The sequence below is a fragment of the Ictalurus punctatus genome, chromosome 3 (assembly GCF_001660625.3).
Source record: "Ictalurus punctatus breed USDA103 chromosome 3, Coco_2.0, whole genome shotgun sequence".
NCBI lineage: Eukaryota > Metazoa > Chordata > Actinopteri > Siluriformes > Ictaluridae > Ictalurus > Ictalurus punctatus.
The window spans coordinates 30,765,427-30,785,500 of NC_030418.2; the positions used below are offsets into that span (position 1 = coordinate 30,765,427).

General features: G+C 43.3%; 1 protein-coding gene across 1 annotated transcript in view; it reads right to left on the reverse strand.

Annotated features, from left to right (window-relative positions):
• Nucleotides 1-1,564: 1,564 nt before the first annotated feature.
• rnf150a (ring finger protein 150a) overlaps nucleotides 1,565-20,074 on the reverse strand; it is a 34,720-nt gene continuing 16,210 nt past the window's right edge. The window contains exons 5-7 of the mRNA XM_017463596.3: nucleotides 19,600-19,696; nucleotides 18,942-19,134; nucleotides 1,565-7,541 (exon numbers count right to left, since the gene is read on the reverse strand). Of these exons, the coding sequence (XP_017319085.1) occupies nucleotides 7,423-7,541; nucleotides 18,942-19,134; nucleotides 19,600-19,696 (409 nt within the window). The 3' untranslated portion in view covers nucleotides 1,565-7,422. The remainder of the gene's footprint in view (nucleotides 7,542-18,941; nucleotides 19,135-19,599; nucleotides 19,697-20,074) is intronic.

Consider the following 20,074-nt stretch of genomic DNA (forward strand, 5'->3'; position numbering starts at 1 on the left):
AAACAAGAACGTTTATGTAACTGGACCTTTACACAATTCAGCTGAATTTTAGTCGAATATTCAACATTTTTTGAATCTCGAAACATCTCTAAATAAATGCGTTTAATCAGTCTACTTTTGCAGATTTTCTAGACATACACTGAAGACATTTGGGTTTGAGATTAAAAGCTGAAAATGAGGTGATAGATCAGAATTTCAGCTTTCATTTCTGTATATTTATACCTAGTAGTGTTAAACAACTTAGAACATGGCACAATTTTTTGCTGAGCAGAAGTATTGTAACAGATAAAGTTCTTAAAAGTAAATAACACTTAATATTTGGTTGCGTATTTCTTGCTTGCAATAACTGCATCAAGCCCACTGACATCACCCAACTGTTGCATTTTAGTTTTGTGATGCTTTTCCAGGCATTTACTGCAGCTTCTTTCAGCTGTTGTTTGTTTCAGGGGGTTTCTACCTTCAGTCTCCTCTTCAGGAGTTGAGATGCTGCTCAATTTGGTTAAGGTCTGGTGATTGACTTGGCCAGTCTTAAAACCATCCACATTTTCCCCATGATAAAGTGCTTTGTTGAGTTGTTGTGTTTTGGATCATTGTCTTGCTGCAAGATAAAGTTCCTCCCGATTAGACTGGATACATTTCTGTAAATTGTCAGACAGATTATTTCTGTAATCCTCTGAATTCATTCTGCTGCTACCATCATGAGTTACATCATCAATAAAGACTAGTGAGGCTGTTCCAGAAGCAGCCACGCAAGCCCAAGCCATGACACTACCTCCACCATGCTTCACAGATGAGCTCATGAGCAAATCCTTTCTTTCTCTACACTTTGGTAGAGGTTAATCTTGTAGCTCATTTTGTAGCTCATCATCTGATTCTTACTGCTGATGAGTGGTTTGCATCTTGTGGTATGGCTGCTATATTTCTGCACTTGAAGTCTTCTTTGAATGGAGTATTGTGGTACCTTCACCCCTGCCCTCTGGAGGTTGTTGATGATGTCACTGACTGTTGTTTTTGGGTTTTTCTTCACAGCTCTAACGATGTTTCTGTCATGAAATGCTGTTGTTTTCCTTGGCCGGTCTGTTTGATGACTACCAGTGGTTTCTTTCTTTTTCAGGACATTCCAAATTGTTGTATTGGCTAAGCCCAATGCTTGTGCAATGGCTCTAATCGATTGATCCATCTTTTCTCAGCTTCAGAATCGCTTGCTTTTCTCCCATAGACAGCTCTCTGGACTTCATTTGGGTTTATCCCTTTTAACAACAAATGCAGCCTTCACAGGAGAAACGCACTGCTCAAACCAAGAGCAGACATTCACTTTAAATGTAACTTATTTAGATGTAACTATCAGGAACTGAAAGCTGAAATTCTGATCCATCATCTCATATTCATTTCATCTCAAACCCAAATGTCTTCAGTGTATAGCAAAAACAAAAGTATACGCCTTGCCGTTCGAATTCTTTCAGAATGGACTGTAAACCCTGATGTATTAACAAGACCAGTGATGATGTAATACATCTGTACACTCTATATGATAAAACAAATAACACAAGACTCAACACACAGATTTGGAAAAAAAATGCAATAAAATTTATTGTACCTCACAATCAAAGACTCAAACACGTGCAACATTGTACTAGAACCGTATACCAAGATGGCTGAATATATTTACACTGTCCTCTATATAACAAAATAGCAATACTGTTGAACTCCGCTGGATAATGTATACAAGTTGTTTAACAATCTTTAAAACCCAAGGTCATTCAAGGGGAATAAACTTACGACTGGTTGTAGCGCTGATACAATCTCCTAAACGTGTGCCATATGTAAACCGGTAGCCCTAGAGTAAGTAACTAATGCTACAGGATTAGCAACCACCCTGCTGAGTTTAAATCAGGAGGACTGTGTGTTTCTTGTATCTGTTTCTCCTTCACGGAGATAAAGTGCTTTTCTGAAAGGGCGTGTACACAAACTTAACTGAAATAAGGAGCACTGAAATGATAAGATGATGAAATGTAGAGGACTGCAGTGGTGTAAGTGCCGAAAGGAAGCTACGGTACAATGGCACACTATTGCTTACACTCCTATTGGGCCTCATTTATCAAACTGGATATGAATAGAATTATTCATAAAATCGGTCGCAGGAGCATTTACACGAGAAATGCGGTATTCCTAAATTTTTTTAAATAAAAAACGTGGTTAGTCGGGAAAAACATTTGTATTTTTCTTGTATGAAATTTACGTGCAAGGTGACTCACTCATTTGAAACTCGATTAATTGGCTCCAGATGGTATAACTGACAAGTTCCTGCAATTTTCTACACAGATTACGCTGCAAAGTTTAAATGGCTTATTGTGATTTGGCAGATTTCATCCGAACTGCACTCATTAAAGGTACTGAAAATTGTTAGCCATTTCATGTTAATGACTTGAAAGAAAGCAATCCAGAACAAACCCATAAATTAAGACAAATAAAATTAGGTATTAAATGAGGATAAAAGTAATGACTCCCTATAAAAGAAGCCAGAGTCAGTGTGTGTCTATGGTAGCTGACATGCTGCACTGGCTGAGCTGTGTTATTGGAAGATTTTGCAGTTAGGAGGCGCTCTTTCACCATTTAGTACTAGCGCACACTGCGTGATTTTAACCCCGATGATCCAGTCATGGACTCATTCTGGCGCTTCGCAACTACATCCTTCATCTCGGCGATCGCCGAGGTGCTGATATTTTCAAGCATGTTTGATTTTCTAAGTGACGAATTGTGCAGTGTGACCCCCGTCAGCGATTAGCCGCATGCACAGCGCTGAAAAACATATATCTTGATCTCATGTGCAGCAGATCCCTGAATCCAGTTTATCATCCGTCTACGTACGCGAGAGTAAGAGAGCATAACGTAAACACACAATTGTTTCTATAAGAAATAGTTTGACATGCCATAGTCAAATGGTTGTTAGGAGTGGCAAAAATAAAAACGAACACGACACGATTCCTACCGGCGTACGGTATTACAAATAGTCGTGACAGCTCTCACGTCTTATTTTTCGTGAGAAAGTGGGATTTGGGAATGGGGCGCACTTCAGTTGGGATTTCTCCAAGTGAAAGACTGTGTAGTGTGTACTTCGTCTACAGGCAATTGAGTAGTGTCCACTTCCGTATTCCAGCCGTACAGCGTGAAAATCTCAGCGATTCTGAAAGTGGGTGTCACTAAATGTAAATGTAAATGAGCTTTTCCCTGAACACACAAGGGTATCAGGAAAATCTTAACCAAAAAAAAAAAAAAAAAAATTATTCTTTGGTTTTGGCTTACCAGAACATTGAAACAACTTACCCAAGATTGAAAAATGAGGCCCGTTATTATTTAACTTAAAAAAGAACAACAAATAAACAAACAAAAAAGCAAGATTGTGCCATCGTACTGCCTCCCAGGGTCTCTGATTTACCGTAATTATCACTGAAACCACTTTTGCACGAAATGCTACATGACTCATGACTCTTCCAATCAAACCGGCTGTGTATCAGTAACTTTCGCAATCTAAGTATGAAGATGGAGCAATTGTGTTTAGGTCACTAAAAGAATTGTGGGAAGTAACGCATGGATTATTAGTGGAAATGCTGAACATTCGAGCACCAGCAATGGAGTTAACACACGAGATAAACACACAAAACAAAGCATGCACATGTAGATGCTACAATCGTCTTATCGTTTCATTCAAGATAGACCTCTTACTGGCTCACAAGGGCTGCGTTTGTAAAGACACACACACACACACACACACACACACACACACACACACACACACACACACACACACACACACACACACACACACACAGAGAGAGAGAGAGAGTAAGCCGTGTGTCAGACTGAAGAGTGAAGAGGATTTGGCGAAAGATGCTGAACCCTGTGCGATTACATAACCTAATCTAAGACTCCAGAGCAGATCACAGGTTCGCAAATACGCAGCCTGAATTACGGCAAGCTCTGTGACGGGTCAACAGGGAAAAAAAAAGTTACTTTTCATGATAAATTACACGATGAGCACCACGAGAACATATTAATAACATAGTAACAGTAACAATCCTATAATATGACACTTAAATGAAGACACCTTGCGGAGAGCAAGGCTTTACGTTTAAATATAAAGAACGATTCAAAATGAGTAGGGGGAAAACCAAAACCTATAAGAATCTCAAAGAAAGCACATTACAATATCTTCTGCTTATTGACTGACTGTTGAGGACTAAACTCAACACAAGCTGTTAATTATCCTCCTAATATCGTCATCATGTAGCTCTGTGAAGCTGGCACCCGAACAAGAAACCGAGTCAAACGTCAGTGTTAATCTGTGCCGTAAAAAGCTGTTTGTGCTGGTAGATAGATTTTAATACATGGCCGAGAGTGGCGTCGACAGAAACCGGACCAAACGAGTATCGTTTTGCTTAATAATTCAGTTCACTGTGCGTTTAGTAACAGCTGGTGGTGATATCACTGATAACGTTGAGATCAATAACTCAAAAATCAAACTATTCCGGTTGCATTATATCAGGAAGTCTTAACAATGGCATAATAAGCAAGAAGTGGGGCAAAATTGTTACACACAAACATTGAAGACGGCATGATTCGTTATTTTAAATAGTTGAAGTCCGTAATGCTACTGGACATGTGAACTTGCTATGACCTTGACCCTGTCTGGATCCATTCCAAAATCTAAATCGGTTCTAAATCTGCCGGTTGCAATGATATTTACATAGAAATCCTACAAACATTGAAGCACTTGTTCTTGTGATACAGCACTAATGAGGATCTGGGATGGATGCATGGACAACGCAAAATCAAGTAGTGGTGGAGGCATTAAAAAACTCCACTAAACACATGGTGCTCTTGTCTGCAGTTTTTTTTATTATTATTATTTGTACTTTGACTGGACAATGTGCTAACTAACAAACTTTTAGTTTGTCCTCCAAAGGCATTTGCTGATTTCTTAATCACTGGTGATGATGTGTTTTTGATGTGTCTGGGATATATCGGCACAACTGGAAATCAAGTCTAGAGGGTGTTTAGAACAGCCCCAGTATCGCTTCTTCATATCGTAGTATGTATTATACTACAAAAAAAACAAAAACAAAAAAAAAACACTCCCACAAATTCCTACTTGAGAACGCGTGACGGTCTCCTCAACCTCCGAGTTCAGCAAGTGAGATCAAGTGAACATGGCTGCTCAGCATCAACAGTAAACAAAATATCGATTCTACACAGTGGTGGGGCAGTGCTGGCTTAGTGGTTACGGCTCTGGGTTACTGATGGGAAGGTCGGGGGTTCAAGCTCCAGCACTACCAAGCTGCACTGTTGGACCCTTGAGCAAGGCCCTTAACCCTCTCTGCTCCGGGGGCGCTGTATCATGGCTGACCCTGCGCTCTGACCCCAGCTTCCTGACATGCTGGGGTATGCGAAGAAAAGAATTTCAGTGTGCTGTGATTAATAAAGATTCATTATAATTCTTTAATCTTCTTTGCAGTTCGAACGCACAGGTCGAAAATGACATCATTGTGAGTTCTGAGTTCCCTTTTCCAGTGACATCACTCTCGGCCAATCATCTGCAGTGCTGTTTAACGCTACAGTATGTCAAGACCCAAAAGTTTGACACCACTGAACAAATGAACGAAAGTGGTTTTATTTCATTTGTTGTTAAATGGGCAACTTGTCAGAGGTTCATAAATCCCCACCGCCAGCACACAGCTCCTCCCGGTACACTCCTTTCAGCACTTACTCAGTGCTCAAATAAACACACGAAGGTTCCAGGCAGTCAAATGCATTGTGGTTCGAGAGCCTGTGTGGAAAATACACGATAGCACAGAAAAAGCTCAGGGGAAAAAAGGAAACACTTGCTTTTGTCGGGGTTCTAAAACATGATGTGTATGGGGGGGGGCAAAAATAAACACCGATGCACTAACTGACGTGAATGCTGGAATAAAGGTTGGGTTAAAACACCTGCTGTAGAAAAGGACATAGTTACAGATTCAGACCACACATGGGCATGTGCTCAAACTAAACTTGTACACAGACACGCAATAAATAATGCACTATTCTTTGGATGATTAAATGAAATTGGAAAAATGCAAAAATGGGAGACTGATTCGTCTATTTCACCGACCTCCTTGCTGACTGTAAACAGGGCCTGTTCATTTCTTTGATTTTTTTTTTTTTCTTTTTAGAAAAATAAAACTTTGATATTAAAATAAAAGTCGTTCATTAGACTTGTGCTCTCCTATATGCGATGCGCGATTCGAAAATAAAACCCGACTTTAATGAGTGACGTTAATCTACGACGATTCTATTCAAGCTCACGCTTCCATGCTGGAAAACCGCAGACACGCTTGCGTATCAAAAAGTTTTGACTTTTGGCCAAGGGCTCTAAGCCTTTGTGAGGAGGAAGGGAGACTTGGTACGTGAGGATGCTTCGGAAAGAAGCAGAAGACGACGCGGTCGAGTAGTGCTCGTACTGAAATCCTCAGACGTGGTTAAAAAAAAAAAAAAAACCATAGGAAAGAAAAAGGAAACATTCAACGTGATCGCTGCTCATCCTCACACTGAGTAAAGACCTGCCTGTCTTCTATGGCACGACAGGATGAACGCGAGGAAAACTCAGCTTCACGAGCTCGAGTGGCACTTCAGAATACAAAAATCCCTAAAAGCGAAGTTCACATTTTTACGGACGGAGAAATCATGTGTTGAGCAAGCAAACTGGCTTCTTTAAGTTAACGACAACAAAAAAAATCCCAACGTTCTCAATAATACGCAAACACGTTTCTGGAATAATCTACGTTTCTCGATATCTCACTCTCTTGATGATGGTTGCGCTTGGGGGTTTCGAAAAAAACGCACCACGTGGACGGCAAAAGCGCTGTTTGACGCAGCCAGATTGGGAAAAAAATTTAAAATTCTAGAAAGGTTGAGCACTGGTGACATCTCAAGGGACCACTTGAGACACGACAGAACATTGTTTTTTTTCAGTTGATTGGACTGCACTCGGACTGCTTCAGACGCTGTACATACTCGTGTGTGTATATAAATTAGATATATCCACTCTGGAATATATGTGTGTACAGTGGCAGTGATCCTACAAGAAAATTTGAAAAGGCAGAGCTGTCAAATCTGGCATCTTGAAACTCTGTGTGCTTTTTCCAATGTGGCAATGCAAAACTAATAAAGAAGAGACATCAAGACCGACCTGGTGTGACCAGAGAGAGCGAGATATGAAGACCCTTTTTTTTTTGTGACTCAACGAGGTCGTATGGGGGAAAAGTATTGCTCGTGTTCTTTTTGTTTCCTCTTTATTCCCCCCCCTCCATCCTGGTCCTGGTCTATATTTAGCTCCATAGGAGCCCCCTCCGAAGCTGTGCCTCTGTAGCATCCAGGCTGTGCGACTCAGGACTTGGCCTCTTCTTGCTCAGCTTCAGCAGAAAGCTCGACGTCAGACAGGCTAACTTCCAGCGGCAGGATGAGTGACGTGTCCGAGTCGCTGCTCAGAGGAGGCTGGTGCTCACCTGGAGGAGAGCAGAAAGAGCAGAAAATCGCAGGAAACATGAAACCAGGTAAAGAACCAAGTAAACAATAAGTGAAACGGGCACAACAACGAGAACCGTGGATCAGAAAGAGCTTATGGAACAGATAGCTGACTATTTCTAGGAAAAATCAAACATATTAATCTTTATAATTAACACTCAATCTAGAAGATATGGAACAGATCCACAGTTATGGAACAGCTTTCCAATTAGTGTTCGGGACTCAGACACAGTCTCAGTGTTTAAGTCCAGGCTGAAAACATATTTGTTTACTCAAGCTTACCATGAACAGACTTTCTTTTACACAAAGTACACAGTCTTATCAATCACGGGATAGTAAGCATACATAATAATCTCTCCCTCTCTTTACCTCCCTCTCCCTCTCTTCTGTCGACCCACACATGATATTATGGAGATGCCAGTGATCCTGACTCTTTCTGCTCTCCGGACCTGCCTGATCCATCCTGATGCCCTATCTCTGGATGGAGCTCTCGTCAACTGGAGGCTACAGACTGGAGATTAATTAGGATGGTACTGCTTGAAGTACCATGGAAATGGCTTTGGACCTCAATTCCACATGGACGTTCTCGCTGTGGTTGCTGGGACTACGGTTGCTGCGATGGTCTTGGGACTGTAATTACAACATGCAGTTTTACACTCAGGTCTCCTTTAGTGAACAGTGGACTAGTTCAACAAAACAGACTTCATATAAACACCATAATGAACTTTCTTTTACTTTCACACTATCCGGTGTTACCCAGATGAGGACGGGTTCCCTTCTGAGTCCGGTTCCTCTCAAGCTTTCTTCCTCAGAACATCTTAGGGAGTTTTTCCCTCACCACCGGCTCGCTCAATAGGGATAAACTCACACACTTAAAATCTGTATCCTGTGTTTATATATATATAGCGGCGCTTTAGTCCGTCATGCTCTCTAACCTCCTTATCTGTACGTTCTGCTCAAACCGATCCGCTTCCAAAGCTATGACGTTTGCGCTAACTCTGCCGCACTCGTCATGTAGTAGATTGCTAATTAGCTGAGCCAAGTCTCTGGAGTAACTCAGTTGCTGCATAGCTGCAGGGCATTCTGGGACTTTGAGTCCAAAGTTTTCTGATATTGGGTCGGATTCCTTATTAATAATGCATGAACCGCCACTGAAAAATGTTGAGTGAGAAAAGAAGCTCTTTTGACTTGAGGAGCAAACAGCGAAACCTGACCGATATCACATTGCCACTGATGTCCGCTAACTTCTCACAGAAATAACAAGTGATGTTGAACTCATCTGCTCATTATGTCTGAATCGGCCGGTGTCATCTCGTGGCAAAGTACAATAAAGCAGCATCATCATCATCATCATCATCATCATCATGTGCTGTACAGGAAAATACACAATAGAGTAAGAATGCGTGTCTGTGCTGATGTATAATGACTGGAACACGTAACATCTGGGCAGCGGCTTGGATAAATTTTAGTAAAACAATAAATACAGCACCTCATTCATCAATGATTCATGAAAGAACATAACTGTAATCCTCCTGGCGCTCCTTTTTAGTTCTACTGTCATGGCTAGACCTGCTGTTTGCACTCTAACCACATTTCCACACCCCTTTTAAACCACTGTGGGATAAGGAAATACCTAATACTCTGTTAATACTCTTGCTCTTTTGAGCTTTCTAAACTCAATTTCAATTCAATTTTATTTATTTAGTGCTTTTAACAATGGCCATTGCCTCAAGGCAGCTTTACAGAAACATAAACACAAGATACAGATTTTAAGTGTGTGAATTTATCCCTATTGAGCGAGATGCTGGTGACGGTGTTGAGGGAAAAACTCCCTAAGATGATATGAGGAAGAAACCTTGAGAGGAACCGGACTCAGAAGGGAACCCGTCCTCATCTGGGTAACAACGGATAGTGTGAAAGTAAAAGAAAATTCATTATGGTGTTTATATGAAGTCTGTTTTGTTGAACTAGTCCACTGTTCACTAAAGGAGACCTGACTGCAAAACTGTATGTGGTGATTGCAGTCCCAAGGCCATCACAGCAACTGTAGTCCCAGCAACCACAGTGAGAATGTCCATGTGGAATTGAGGTCTAAAACCATTTCCATGGTACTTCAAGCTTGTAGTCAGAGTCGGGTTATGCAGCTGCTTATTGATTTTCTGGGCTTCCCAAATCACAGTTAGAAAATAAGGACGGAAGAAGAAAATAACATGTCCCCCCTCAGTGTTGTCAAATGTAATATGATGTAACATAATAGCAGCAGACAGGTTAAAAAAGAAAATTAAAAATGACTAATACGATGATATAAAACAAGACAATGGCATGAATTGAAATCAATTTAATAGGACGCTACTATATTGTTGCATGAACAGTCCCAATTGTAATGATTACATTCAATTACTGTAAATTTGTTTTGATTTAATATCATGGTGTCTACCCTCATTTTTCGTGTAAGGTATCTGAACAGTGTCGGACCTGATGAAAACAACGTAACGTAGTTATCATGCAGATACAGGACAAGAGCTTTGGGTAATGTTCACAGCTAACATCAGAATAGGGAAAAATTGTGATCTCTGACCAGGTGATGCTTTTTTCTAATCTTTAACTGACCATATACAGTGAGTCTGTGTCCATGATAGCCTCAGATTCATGTTCTTGGCTGACAGGAGTGGAACCTGATGTGGTCTCCTGCTGCTGTAGCCCATCCACCTCAAGGTTTGATATGTTGTGCGTTCTGAAATGCTTTTCTGCTCACCACGGTGGTAAAAAGTGATTATTTGAGTTACTATATCCCTCCTGGCAGCTTGAACCAATCTGGTTATTCTCCTCTGATCTCTCTTATCAACAAGGTGTTTCCGCTCACAGAACTGTTTCCCACTCAATGGGTTTTTTTTTTTTTTTTTTGCACCATTATGCGTGAAAATCCCAGGCGATCAGCAATTTCTAAAATGCTCAAACCAGCCCATCTGTCACCAAACAACCATGACATGGTTAAAGTCACAGAGATCACACATTTTCCCCATTAGTCGAAGCTCTTGACCTGTATCTGCATGCTTATTTATGCTTTGTGCTGCTGCCACATGTTTGGCTGATTGGATAATTGCATGAACGAGCAGGTATACAGGTGTTCCTATTAATGTGGACGGTGAGTGTACAGTATAAGCACTTTATGAGGGAATATTAACATGGAACAGAGATCTCATAGGGATTATCATCAGACTGAATCTACAGTGAAAAACCAGGTCATGCAGTGCCTTTGGCGTGTCCACATCCGCTCCTGCTGTGGCCTAAAATGCTATCTGACCTACATCTATGTAGCTCAGAATACTGGCGCACAAACAGGATACTCAGGAGCAAGAGAAAAGGAGGAAATACACGAGCTAGAATCAAAAGTATGGCCTAATAACACGAAGATGTGGTGCCTTCATTTATTCAAAATTACAGGAGGAGCCTTCAATACAAGAATCTGAAAATGGACTTTTGGGAATTCTGCCTTAAGCGAGTTCTGAGCTTGTCATCTTTGTGTAAAAAAAAAAAAAAAACAACAACAAAAAACAAACAAACAAAAAAACCCCCAGAGAAATTCTCTTCATGGGTTGAGGCCGCTGCTCTGGGATGATATGAGCACTGCATCAGTGTAAAGCAGTACTGTGTGAGAACATAAGAGCTGAATATTTTTCAGGGGCTCTGGTGCAATGCAGAGTTTGCAAGGTTGTCACTGTTAGTGAATCCACGATGATTTTCCCGCTCAGCAAAACAAACAAAACGGTTATATCACAATGAAAGGATGGGACACATTAAAACCTGCCGGAGAGCCAGAATGCTGATGCATGTGGAGGTAAAAGTAAATGCAAGCAAAAGCTAAGAACACTGCACCACTTTTTAAGCCTGGGAAATGGTACACTAATAAAGAAAAAGTACAGAACTCCACTACCACCAGCAGAACTCCACCAACACATCCAGCAGAACTCTACCACCGAAAGCAGAACACCACCACCGCCACCACGAGCAGAACACCACCACCGCCACCACGAGCAGAACTCCACCACCCCCACCAGCAGGACTCCACCACCAGCAGGACTCCACCACCACCACCCCCACCACCAGCAGGACTCCACCAACACCACCCCCACCAGCAGGACTCCACTAACACCACCCCCACCACCAGCAGGACTCCACCAACACCACCCCCACCACCAGCAGGACTCCACCAACACCACCCCCACCACCAGCAGGACTCCACCAACACCACCCCCACCACCAGCAGGACTCCACCACCACCACCACCACCACCCCCACCACCAGCAGGACTCCACCAACACCACCCCCTCCACCAGCAGGACTCCACCAACACCAGGACTCCACCAACACCACTCCCACCAGCAGGACTCCACCAACACCAGGACTCCACCAACACCACTCCCACCAGCAGGACTCCACCAACACCACCCCCACCTCCAGCAGGACTCCACCAACACCACCCCCACCTCCAGCAGGACTCCACCAACACCACCCCCACCTCCAGCAGGACTCCACCAACACCACTCCCACCAGCAGGACTCCACCAACACCACCCCCACCTCCAGCAGGACTCCACCAACACCACCCCCACCTCCAGCAGGACTCCACCAACACCCTCCCACCAGCAGGACTCCACCAACACCACCCACACCAGCAGGACTCCACCAACACCACCCACACCAGCAGGACTCCACCACCAGCAGGACTCCACCACCCCCACCACCAGCAGGACTCCACCACCCCCACCACCAGCAGGACTCCACCACCCCCACCACCAGCAGGACTCCACCACCCCCACCACCAGCAGGACTCCACCACCCCCACCACCAGCAGGACTCCACCACCACCACCAGCAGGACTCCACCACCACCACCAGCAGGACTCCATCATCAGCAGGACTCCACCAAAACCTCCACCACCAGCAGGACTCCACCAACACCACCCCCACCAGCAGCAGCAGCAGAACTCTACCAACACCACCAGCAGAACTACACTACCACCAGGGGATGATTATATAGCCTTTGACTATGAAGTGAGGGAATGTTTATAGCTGTTATAATGTAAGGGCTAGAGGGCAAGATGGCTTAGTGGTTAGCATATTTGCCTTCCACCTCCGGGATTGGGGGTTCAAATCCTGCCTCCGCCCTGTGTGCATGGAGTTTGCACGTTCTCCATGTGCTTTGAGGGTTTCCTCCTGGTACTCCAATCCAAAAGACATGCGTTGTAGGCTAATCGGCATCTCTAGATTGTCCATGGATAGAACCCAGGCTCGATAAGGTAGGATCAGTTGTAAAGAGTAAGGATGTAAGTGATAATGTTAAAACAAGATAGTTTCTATTAAGTCTAATTATAAAGGGTTAAAATGTAAGACGTTTTATTTTTAATAAATAAAAATTGCACTTGTTGGCAAATTGCTGTGGGCTAAGAGCAGTAAATGCTTCGGGCCTTGCATTGGGCTGCATCACGCCATGCTGCTGCTGATTATACAGGCAGTGTTGGTTCAACGGCTCTGGGTTACTGCTCAGAAGATCAGGGTTTAATCCCCAGCACTGCCGATGTGATAATGCTCCCCCATGTGTTCAATTCCTTACTTAGAAAAAATAGACTGAACCACAGCATACAAACCAGTTCTTTGAAGCGACAGCATGAGAAGAGACAGAAAGAAATCTAGCCAAGACGTCTGGACAGTTGATCACAGGAAAGAGTACAGTATGTGCATACAGCATATTTGTAGCTATTAAAGACTAGAGGAGATAAGTTAGCTCAACATAATAATAAAAAAAAAAAAAACACCAGGCACAGACAAAGACAAGATACAGGCGAACAAGTCCTGTGAGACCATCAAGCTCATGCTGCCGAGTGCTTGAAGGATATAGCTCATGCTACAAACATTGACTAGTTTAAGCAGTGAGTAAACACAGAATGTTTGGCGTTCCTAAACAGGATAACGTGGTCACTGAAGACGAACGAACATCAAACGTCAAATCTACTGTCAAGTCCACCAGTCGTTCTCAAAGTGGGGTCCGGGGACCTCCAGGGGTCTGTGATCCTAAGGTTTTAATCCAAACCTCAAAAACTCACAAACAAGTCGCCTATAAATTACGCAAACTTGGACCTTGTGTGTTTTGTCGACAGAATGTTCACGGGTAGAAAGCTAATAAATAGACAGAATATTATTCCACACATTCACAAGTAAATAAGAGTGATGGCTACAAAATGAAAAAAGAAAAAAAAAAAAAAAATCAAGAACCCCAATTTTATATAAAATTCTAATAAAGATGTGACGCTGTAAACATTTTCTCAAACCAGTTACCGTAGTAGTGGCTCAGAAAAAACTGACTGGGTCATGGAGTTTATTTTCTCGTGAGTGTACTGTACAAGTGTGTGGAAAGGATCAGGTTGCAACTCTCAAGACTCTGAAGCTTGTGGCCAGATAAGTGTGCAAAAAGAATGTAAATAATAATTTAAAGAAGGCAGTGGTGGCTCAATGGTTAAGGCTCTGGGTTACTGAGCAGAAGGTCATGGGTTCAAGCCGCAGCACCTCCAAGCTGCCATTGATTGGCCCTTGAACCCCTAACCCTTTCTGCTCCAGGAATACCATATCATGGCTGACCCTGCACTCTGAGCCCAGCTTCTTAAGAGGCTAAGATATTTTTCAGACCAGTTACTGTAGTAACAGCTCAGAAAAGCTGACTGAGTCACGGAGTTTATTTTCTCGTGAGAGTACTGTACAAGGACGTGTGAAGAAAAGACTTTCACTGTGCTGTAATGTATATGTGACAAACAAAGGCTTCTTCTGCTAAAATGGAGGATTACTTGTCAGTGATCAAAGCTATACGCTTTCTTTAACAGGCTTCAACACCCTGACTTTCATCACACAAATGAATAGAAGAAAAACTTGTGGCTTTAGCAGTCGTTTAGACACACACTCGCAAACCAGCAGGGATCCAACCAGATGGCTAAGCGCTCCCAGCTGCCTCTCTTTTTCCTCTCCTTATACGTCAGTGACAATGGAATGAGACTTGATGGAATACGGGAAGGCATGTGAGCAGTGACGATGACGCTCCTTATTAGAATGGTTTGCAGATAGACACGCTGCAAACCTTTGTCTGAGCGCAACTGTGGAAACTTGTTCTGAGTCAGGTCAGATTGTGTATTAGTAGAGTTCAAGCCTGGCTGCAAAAATTACACTGAAGGCCCTAATAACATTTTAATCTCCAAAACTCTCTCTCTCTCTCTCTCTTTCTGTCTCTCGCTCTCTCTCCCCCATCTTTCTGTCTTTCTCCCTCTCTCTGTCCCTGTCTTTCTCCCTCTCTCCATCCCTGTCAGTCTCCCTCTATCTGTCCCTGTCAGTCTCCCTCTCTCTCTCTCTGTCTGTCTCTCTCTCGCTCTGTTTGTGTATCTCTCTCTCCCTCTGTCCCTGTCTGTCTCCCTCTCTCTGTCCCTGTCTGTCTCTCTCTCTCTCTCTCTCTCTCTCAGTCTCTGTCTGTCTCTCTCTCGCTCTCTGTTTGTGTGTCTCTCTCTCGCTCTCTGTTTGTGTCTCTCTCTCTCCCTCTGTCCCTGTCTGTCTCCCTCTCTCTGTCCCTGTCTGTCTCTCTCTCTCTCTCTGTCTGTCTCTCTCTCGCTCTCTGTTTGTGTATCTCTCTCTCCCTCTGTCCCTGTCTGTCTCCCTCTCTCTGTCCCTGTCTGTCCCTCTCAGTCTCTGTCTGTCTCTCTCTCGCTCTCTGTTTGTGTATCTCTCTCTCCCTCTGTCCCTGTCTGTCTCCCTCTCTCTGTCCCGGTCTCTCTCTCTCTCTCTCTCTCTCAGTCTCCGTCTGTCTCTCTCGCTCGGTCCCTGTCTGTCTCTCTCTCGCTCTCTGTTTGTGTATCTCTCTCTGTCTGTGTGTGTATCTCTCTCCCCCTCTGTCCCCGTCTGTCTCCCTCTCGTTCTCCGTCTCTCTCTCTCTCTCAGTCTCTGTCTCTCTCCTTCTCTCTCTTTATGTGTCTCTCTCTTTTCGACTCTGTCTCTCTCTCTCTGTCTGTCTCAGTCTCTCCCTCTACTCTCTCTCGCGCTCTCTATGTCTCCGTCTTTCTCTCTCTCACGCTCTCTCTGTGTGTCTCTCTCTCCGTCTCTCTCTCTATCTCTCTATCTCTCTACTCTCTCTCTCTCTCCGTGTGTGTGTGTCTCCCTCTCTCTCGGTCTCTCTCCGACTCTGTCTCTCTCTCCAACTCCGTCTCTCTCTCTCGGTCTCTCTCCCTCTCAACTTTGAGCAGTGCTTGGTTTAGAAACTTGTTCAAATGCCATAAAACCGTATGCAAACTGCATACCGCTGTGAACTACATAACACTTAATGTAATTATATCAAAATGTTATTTAACATTAGGGGGTGTTTTCTATGCTGTCAGTGCGAAAACATTCATTATCCCTTGCCATGTGTGCCTAGCCCTTGCTTTAAAATCAACCTTCTGGCACCGAACATGAATGCACAACTACCGTGGACTCGTTAAACAAGGAGCAAGCTCCAGAGAAAATGAGCCATCGCTGATTAAAGCAAGCTGTTGAATGGACACAGTCACTCGAGCGATCGGTTACATCACGCCAGTACTGATCGAGGCGTTTGAAGAAGGGAACATAAAGGAACTATTCACTCTCTCTTCTCTCAGGAACATGGTGTTCATTAAAATGGTTTGGGTGTGTGTTCACACTACTTCGAATGGAATCTTGGCTCGGCTGACAGGAAAGCGGACCAGGCCAAAGTAAACGCTCAGCAGGCAACCTCGTACCCCCGAGCCATGGCCTGATTAGCGCACGTTAGCATGTTAGAAATTCCGTGCTGCGCAGACGATTAGCGCTGGACTGGATAACCTGCACATGCTGTGACTGTAACTGTACATGTTATTGTTTTGTTTCGTCAAATTATTCTCATGCTTTGGGAAGCTTGTGACACATGATCCCAAGCCAATTATTTACAAATCGTAAATTCATTCGCTAGCCCCGGTTTTGCATCTGGAGAGATAGCTAGTTAGCGAGTTATGTGGATTAATACAGACTAATGGAAACAAATGAGTATATGATTACGATCACTGAACAAAGTTTTAAATGTAGCAGAAGTCTTTGACCAAAGATTTTGACTATTAAACTTATAGAAATTCAGTAAATTTGTCATTTCTCTCCAGGTGATTAACCAAAAGAGGTTTTGAACCTACATGTCCACGGATTAGCTGTGAATAAAAGACGACAAAAACACAAAATCTGCTTGTCCTGGGAGCCGGAGCTTCTCATTTGGTTTTATCTCTGAAAGGGATACGTACGAGCCCTAAGAGGCGATGCGTTGTTATTTAGTTTTTTCTTGTTTTCTCGTGATCACCATTTCGTTTGTCTCGTTAACTCCACATAACAAAAAAGTTGTTTTCTAGTGGTCTTGAATGGGACTGGTGTTGCAGGTACGTTGTCCTCTTAGTCATCGCCAGCACAAATGTAATAATTGCCCACCGTAGCTATGGACTTTATCTCCACGTTAAAAGAGAGGGGTGTCCCAGAGGAGAACCATGGTGGCTATGTTGTCTTAGACGATAAAAATTGTAGACCTCCTTCTGAAGTGTCGGACACTAATGTGGAAGTGGCGGAATCACTGAAAGACGTAGAGCCGTTTCAGCTTGAGGGAGTCCCTGATCAAGGAAAAAAACTCATTCCTTCATCGATGATGCTGCAGGATTGCGCTAAGCTTTTGCTGCTTCCAGAACAATAAAATCAACATGTTATGTCGAATACAGAAAAAAATTAAGTCGAGATCACGAGTAAACAGCTTTTGTTTGCGACGTGGAGATCACGAGTAAACGACGTTTGCGATGTGGAGATCACGAATAAACGACGTTTGCGACGTGGAGATCACGAGAAAACGACGTGGAGATCACGAGAAAACGATGTTTGCGACGTGGAGATCACGAGAAAACGACGTGGAGATCACGAGAAAACGACGTGGAGATCACGAGAAAACGACGTTTGCGACGTGGAGATCACGAGAAAACGACGTTTGCGACGTGGAGATCACGAGAAAACGACGTTTGCGACGTGGAGATCACGAGAAAACGACGTTTGCGACGTGGAGATCACGAGAAAACGACGTTTGCGACGTGGAGATCACGAGAAAACGACGTTTGCGACGTGGAGATCACGAGAAAACGACGTTTGCGACGTGGAGATCACGAGAAAACGACGTTTGCGACGTGGAGATCACGAGAAAACGACGTTTGCGACGTGGAGATCACGAGAAAACGACGTTTGCGACGTGGAGATCACGAGAAAACGACGTTTGCGACGTGGAGATCACGAGTAGACACCGTTTGCGACGTGGAGATCACGAGTAGACACCGTTTGCGACGTGGAGATCACGAGTAGACACCGTTTGCGACGTGGAGATCACGAGTAGACACCGTTTGCGACGTGGAGATCACGAGTAGACACCGTTTGCGACGTGGAGATCACGAGTAAACACCGTTTGCGACGTGGAGATCACGAGTAAACGACTTTTGTGATGTGGATCTCACGAGTAAACGACTTTTGTGAGATGACGGGAAAATCAAGTCGAGATCACGAGTAAACAACTTTTGCGATGTAAAAACGAGAAAATCCTCTTAGGGCTTCTGTAGATACATGCTCCAGCTGTGAAATGAAGAGTTTATAAAATTTCAGACATATCATGCTAAAATTCAAATAATTCAATTAATGACATCATCAACACTACTGTTAAGTTAAATATACGTGAAAGACGTGCTTGGATAAAAGTTGCTCCTTTGTCTCACCGGCTGTTCACAGTTAAGCTGCTTGTTCACGTTCTGATCAATTCTGTCAGTAAGGACAATACGATTACACTTCAATACGCCGTTAACGAAAAGAAAAGAAAAAAGAAAGAGAAAATGGAGAGGAGGAAAAAGAAAAAACAGCACTATTGTGGGTTTTTAATCTGCGTCTGACTGTTTATATGGTAATGAAAGACTGTGATGTATGTGTAACCAATCAAACAGTGCAGCTAACTCCACCCCCAAGTACCATTAAATCCTGATTGGACCACATTTACATTTATGGAATTTTGGCGGATGCGCATATCCAGAGCGACTTACATTTATCTCATTTATACAACTGAGCAGTTGAGGGTTAAGGGCCTTGCTCAAGGGCCCAGTAGTGGAAACTAGGTTGATTTGAACTTACGACCTTCTGATCCAACGTTTTAACCACTGAGCAATGATTAGAACATTTGGTACTGGACTGGTAGCCAGTTTGTGGTACTTTATACATTTGGACAGGGAATAATTAGGTGGATAACTCCAACTATTGATTTTTGGATTTTAAATATATATATATATTTTTTTTGAGTACTCACTGCTGGCGATGCGAGGTCCCACTTCAAGCTGTGTGAGAGACTCGGGTTCGTGGTGAAGGTATGGCAGGCGGTCCAGCACCATGGAGCTCTCGCTCCCGGTCACGTCGCTGCCCCCGGTCACAGGGTTGGTGGGAGGGCCGCCGACGGACAGCTCGTAGTCAGGAGGGACGTCGTCAGAGCAGTCTGCATTCACCTTGCAGGACAACGTGAACACAAGAATTAAATCAACGTTGTGTAACATGAGCTGAGCACAAACATTCCAAGAAATATTTGAAATATTACTAAACGCAGTGGCAGTTGGTAAAATAATACTCGTCAAACATTGCCTAATGTTTGCTCCATTGTTTCTGCAAAAAAAACAAACAAACAAACAAACAAACAAAAAAAAACATGCCCACACCATCTAATCCAGGTCTTAAATCTCAAGTTACAGCTAATCACTTTCTGGCAGCTGCACTATGTTTGGATTGCAGTGCGAGCGGGACGAATACGAGTCATCCATTTCCACCACTCCACTTCAGCTACACTTGTGATTTGTGTACTAGACATGCTTCGGTTCGATCAAAATAATGACGCTACACTTCAAAATCAACTAAGACATTTAAAGTATTTCATTAAGACAGATAAGTATGTTATTATAACAGAGCGGCAGGATTACCGGGATGCCGAGTGCTTTAAGGATGTTCATCTTGCACATTGGACAGGTTCTGTGGTCCTGCAGCCACGGGTCCACGCAGTTCTTATGAAACACATGTCTGAGAAACACAGCACATATATCAGCTGATCTGTACTACAGCAGATAACTCCATACAGATGGCCTGCTAGAAGTTTATTTATTTATTTTATTTCCAGTTGTAACGCATTGTTATTCTTTCTTTATTCAAATGAACTCATCCATATTAAAGGTTAGTGTAATTTAGATGACGCTAGCTGTCGGGGAATTCGACTAATATCTGTAGAGGTGCGGTTACATACAAAAACTCTGGGGGAAAAAAAACCTGGATAAAAAACTAACATGAACGAATGACGTCAATCGCATACCTTTTAATGCATAACCATTAATGACGACTTTATGGCTATGAATAAGACACGGTTTTGTTTTCGCTTGTAGTCGCTCTTCATGTTACCACTTT